Source organism: Equus caballus, chromosome 3, assembly GCF_041296265.1.
Source record: "Equus caballus isolate H_3958 breed thoroughbred chromosome 3, TB-T2T, whole genome shotgun sequence".
NCBI lineage: Eukaryota > Metazoa > Chordata > Mammalia > Perissodactyla > Equidae > Equus > Equus caballus.
The window spans coordinates 67,735,856-67,741,773 of NC_091686.1; the positions used below are offsets into that span (position 1 = coordinate 67,735,856).

Consider the following 5,918-nt stretch of genomic DNA (forward strand, 5'->3'; position numbering starts at 1 on the left):
CCGTTTTATACCCTCAGTCCGTCATGTCTGGAAGCCGGGGACGGAGGGCGGAAAACTGCGGTGCTGAAGCTGAGACACTTCGGGGAAGAGCTGGGTTCTGGGCAGCCAAGATTAGGGGGAAAAAAAAAGGGAGCCCAGGGTCAGCAGTCTTGGCTGGGAACTGGTAGCAGAATCCACAAGCCCAATTGAATTCACATACATACACATTTGTGCAGTTAGAAACAGTACTTGAACCTTATAAAATGTGTGTTATGTTTGTCATGTGTCATAGCAGGTTCTCTGTAGTCACCATGTTGCAATTTGCACAGTATGGAGACGGTTTCTGCTCCCTTCCCAGCTCCCAACTGCCTTAGCAGGAGCTGTTCTTTGCTGCCTGCCTTTCTTGTGGATTACCACTGAGTTGAGTTTGGTGGCTGTGTGTGTTAGAGGTGTGTAGTGTGTAATTGTTTTTTTGCTACTAAAAAGTTGAATTTGGTTTCTAGGTGATGGCTAGATGCTGGCCTTCATCTGAATGTGAAGGGCCCCCCGTGTCTCCAGAGTGGATCTAGCCCCTTCTACCAGTCATCATCCAACACACTCTGGGAAGCAAGGTCTGTTCGCCTCCTCTCTCCTTTCACTCTGAGAAAAGTTATAAAAGTAGTAATTGAATGCATTCTTTCTATAAAAACTTGATGTCTAAATGTTTCTCCGCTCCCCTTGGCCAAGAAGGGAGGTCAGGAAGGAGAGCTTGTAGGCCACATCTCCCTGTTTCTGCCGTGACGTGGGCCAGTACCAATGACAGGGTGAGATGGGCTGCATGGCGGTGGGAGCAGTGATGCTGGCGGGAGGACACAGAGCATCTGGGAGTTGTGTGGTAAAGATGTGGAAGAGAGGCTGGAGGGTATACAACAGAATCCTGCACAGGAAATATTCAGAGATCGATATGGACCATGTTCCCCTCCCTGAAAAACGACTTTGGCTGTTGATCAGGGCCAAGTATACTCTCATCTCAAAGCCAGAGGCTGTCACACTGCTGATCAGTGGTGAAGGGCATCAGGGGCCCACCGTGTGGAACTAGCTGACCTTTTAATTCTCAGCAGGACCAGACTTCTGCAGGGATGTGCAATTTAATGCCTGGGCCTGGAATGTTCTTTCTCTTACTCTCCTCCCACCTACCCTTTCAGTAGGCTGAGTCCTAGTCATATTTCTGGTGTCAGCTTCAGTATCACTTCCTCAGAGGGGGCTTCCCTGACAGATAAGCTAATGTATTCCCTGCTGTTGTATCTTGTAACATCCTCTGCTTCTCCTTTTTCTCACAGATCACATACACACACACATACATATTTACACACAGATATATATATGTGTGTATGTAAAACTGTTTAAAATGGTTTCTCTCTTGTTTTGTGCTGGTCTCAGTCTTTCTGTAAGCAATATTGTGGTTGGACCAGCCCTTGTGGTTCTTATTATGATTGCAAGATGACCTTCAGCAATAACCATCAGGAAACTTTGAAAAAATAAAGGTTTATTACCTACAAGACCTGGAAATTACACAGCAAGATTGTGGGTAGAGAGAGCGCGCGCGCGCGTACAGGCCTAGCTTCTGCTTTTATTGGAGTTGAGGGTTAGGGCGTAGGGTTTCCTGGGCTCACTCTTTACTGGTAAATGAAGATAAGAGCAGGAATTTAAAGCTTGAGGTCAGTTATCTGAATCAACCCAAATCCGTAAAACAAAGGAGCCTAGTGGAGGGTAGGGGCTGGCTCTTTATTTAGCTGTGGAGCTGCCAATGTGTTTATTGGAGATAGCCCTCTTCAGTGGGTGCCTCTTTGAAGTGGATGCCTCAGCATTCAAACTTAGGTCAGGCACTTGCATTACAAAAAGAAAAACGAAAGGAACCATTGTCAGGGCTTAAACTACATTTCCCGAATGGAAAGGTCTTTGAGAGAGATCCCAGCGCTTATCTAGCATACTGATAGGGACTCAATGTGAAGTACTACATTAGTGAAAATGTAAATGTTGAAAATGATGAAGAGGAGGCTTTGACTTGTTCCTGTGTCCGTTTCTTTGTGGAGTTGGAGCATACCTTTATATTAACATGTGTCACATGCAGTTGTGATTATTTGTCAACCTGTCTGCCTATTCTCTGTGACTTGTATGTCCAGCATCCAACCCAATGACTGGCACAGAATATGTTGTAATTCATACATGTGTATGGAACTGAAACTTGAAATCTCAAGTTGGGTTACTGGCAGAGGGACTGGATAAAAGGGGAGGTTTTGGATATAGATGGGCAACATACTGGATTTGTACAACCTTACCCCCAGATTTCAATATTTGCAGGTTAAAGGAATCCAGGAAGTAGTAAGTGGCAATTAAATCGTTCTCTCTCTGCATTAAATGTAACACTTCAATATATACTCACAAAAATAAAAGCCGTCTGCATGTTAGGAGGTAATAGGACAGTGCAAAACCTGTGTCATGTCTCAGGAGCTGGCCTTAATGGATTTCAGTAGAAAACCACTAGACAAATAAACAAGATGTCTGAACTATTTAGAATTGTTAGAGAAAAACTAATGAAAACGACCATTTGCTGCTTTATTATGTGTTTATTTATGTATATTTTTTGTTAACGATTACTTAATAAATGCACTTAGTTTGTAGACAAAACATTTTAAGGCATTGAGCTTATAATAGTGAGGAGATAATAAAAGGAGACTTTAATATGCAAAGTTTGTGACCTAGATGCTTAATACGTGAAAGTTCCCCAAAGTTCATGTACAGTTTGAGTAGGTGAACATATTTCTTTTCCTATAACCATCATAGTATATGCAGTGTGCTATTAAGTATCAAGTCCTATTTTGTGTGTCAATAGCATTATGTGATATATAATGTAATCTCTTTGTTAGAGAAAAAAGAATCAAGGAAAGTGGTGCGGTGGTTAAGAGCATAGTTTCAAATTCCCGCTCAGTCACCTATTAGTTATCTGATCATGGGGCAAATTTCCTAACCTCTTTGAACTTCAGCTTTCTTCTCTGTAATACCGGGAATGCTAATAGTAACAATAATCAATAGTCAGTCACATGTATATATGGGTTATTGTGTGTCATGCATTATTTTCAGCACTGTGAACTTATTAACTTTGTTAATTTTCACATCAGCATATGAGATACACAATATAATTATCACATTGAGAGATGAAGAAATTTAGGCACCGAGATGTTACACAACCTGCCCAAAGTTACACAGCTAGCAAGTGGTAGAACTAAGTTACCCAGTTATTTTCTCTCCAGAGAACGGACATGCTCCTAAGCAGATCACAGCCATCTTGTAAGAATTGTTTAATTCATGCATATAAAACACTTAATATGCTTGGCATACTAAAAGTCATCTGTAAAGTTTAGCTATTATTATAGTACATTAAAAATGGCACAAATCTTCAACTAGTGACTATTGTTGTCCATATTGTGAAATACCAAAGTGTTAAAAAGTAATTAAGGTTTTTTTCACCAGCAATTCTTTTAAAATTAATAATATACGACAACAAAGCAATAACAAATTTTGATTTTATGGTAATACTTCTGTAAGAATAGTGTGAGTGTAAATTTAAGTAATTGAGGAATAAAAGTTCTGGTGATTATAAAATAATAATTAGAAGTCTAGTAAAGTTTAAATTCTCTATTGTACTTATTTGCAAGGCTGATTCTAATACTAAAATTGTAACCATGTAGATATTAAGTAAGTGCAAAAATGTACAAACACACTGGGGTAAAACATTTAACACCAAGTAGAACCTGTGTTCAGCCAGCCCTGGTGGTCTAGTGATTCAGATTGTGTGCTCTCACTGCAGTGGCCCGGGTTCATTTCCCCGTCAGGTCAGGTAATCACACCACCTATCTGTCAGTTGTCATACTGTGGTGGCTGTGTGTTGCTGTGATGCTGAAAGCTATGCCACTGGTATTTCAAATACCAGCAGGGTCACCCTTGGTGGACAGGTTTTGGCAGAGCTTCCAGACTACGGCACAGTAGGAAGAAGGACCTGGCCACCCACTTCTGAAAAAATTGGCCGTGAAAACCCTATGAATAGCAGTGGAGTGTTGTCTGATGTAGCGCTGGAAGGTGAGAGGATGGCGCAAAAACACTGGGCAGAGTTCTGCTCTCCTGTACACAGGGGCACTAGAAGTCGGCATCAACTCGATGGCACTAACAATGCAGAACTGGTATTATTATTATTAATATTATTTTTCTTGTAGAAAATACTGGAGTTTTTTTATGGAGCATGTTAATACTCTTTGTCGTGTATATTTTTTGCTCTACTAGTATTAAATATATTTGCTTTAAAGTGAATAACCACAGCTGACAAGACTCACATTCTACAACTTTATTATTTTTAGGATTTGAAGTCTAAAATAAACATTATAAAAATCTTTTTGAGAATGTTTGAAACAAGACATCCTAGGACTAAGACAACGAAAAATGTTATTAAGTCCCTAAACATATTAATAAACATTTATTGAGCAAGTGTTCTATGCTGGACTCTGTAATTTCTAATATCATTGACCATTATGGAATCTATTAATCACCATGGGCACATCTAGACCAACAGCAAAGTAGAGCAAAAGAAGTTAACACAAATGTATTAGGAAAGACATTTTTAAATAAAGAAATGCAAAGCACAGTACCACATTCAGCCAAAATTTAGAGAGTAAACCATATACCATATTTTGAAACTAGGCTTGCTTACTTTCATCTTGTCATCTGTTAACCAGCCTTCTCAGAATAACATGTAACTTTTTGAGACAAGGTGGAAAACATATCCAAAGTTTAATCCAGTATGAATTGGCATCCTGGATAAATAAGAACTCTAGAAAGTCAAGGCATCAAACTCTTACTCTTCCTGGGAATCAGAAAGATTTGACAGAATGTGAACAGATGAAGCAGCTGATCCATCACTTTCCAAAATTTTCTGGACTATATTCTTGATTCTGACAGCTCCTGGGTCCAGGCAGATTTCCTTCCCATTCTTTAGTGTGGCTCTGCAAGAGAGAAAAGAATTATCTGTGAGTGTGCAGGCCTGACTATCAGAAGGGATCCACGGGGCTGGATAAACCAGCATTGGTGGGGATAGAGGTGGAGGGCTTCCCTAAAGAGGCAATGAAACAGAAGCAGGGACTTACATCACTTCGACTTTGCTGCAGTGGGGTCCTGCCCTGATCACCTGCAAAGTTTGGATGATCCTGGGATGAATGCCAGAGGTGGTCTTCACACACAAGCAGCGAAGTTCAGCATACAGCTCATCGTCCACACTTTTGGCTAGGGTAGAAACTGTGGAACCACTCTGTTAGTGGTCATGATTGTCTTAGGGATCTTATCTATTAACTTGTTTCCTCAGGCCCCTTTGTGAATTCTACCTCTCTCACAAGGCCATTGTGAAGATGATCTGTAAGCCTTTAGTAAAGTACTCTAGCAGAATGCCTGGCACACGTTGAGTACCCATTAAGCATGGCTCCTCTATTTAGAGTTATTAGTATAATGGCCTCTCCAGCCCCAGGAGCGCCTGGACAGTCTTTCCCCAAGACACAGCTGCAGCAGAAGCAGCCACAGCTGCAGGGAAGCGGGACTCCACTTTCAGGTAAGGGAATTAAGTTTCTCTTACTTTCTCCGATGGTGATGGTGGAGGAAACCAGCGTGGTCGGGAGTAGTGAGAGTAGCAGCAAGACCGGCAGGACCTGAAGTGGGCTGACACTGGTACAGGAGGAGGTGGCCTTGGGCCTGAGCCTCATGGTGGAGAAGACTGAGCTAGAGTTGTTCCCAGAGCAAGGAGAGCGCAGTGTGGGGGTGAATCTCTGCCTAGAAGTCTGCAGCGAAGTAGCTTTTCAAGCTCTCCTGATGTCTTTTATACGTACTCCCTCAAGACCAGTAAGGAGAAAAAGCGCAGGGAT

The 5,918-nt window shown here is 41.5% G+C and overlaps 1 protein-coding gene across 1 annotated transcript; it reads right to left on the minus strand.

Moving 5' to 3' along the window:
• Positions 1–4,342: 4,342 nt before the first annotated feature.
• PPBP (pro-platelet basic protein) lies at positions 4,343–5,918 on the minus strand. Its single transcript, XM_005608719.4, has 3 exons — positions 5,633–5,918; positions 5,154–5,301; positions 4,343–5,012 (listed from the first exon to the last, which is right to left on the minus strand). Exons 1-3 carry the CDS (start codon positions 5,757–5,759, stop codon positions 4,865–4,867), a joined length of 423 nt encoding a protein of 140 aa, XP_005608776.2. The 5' UTR covers positions 5,760–5,918; the 3' UTR covers positions 4,343–4,864.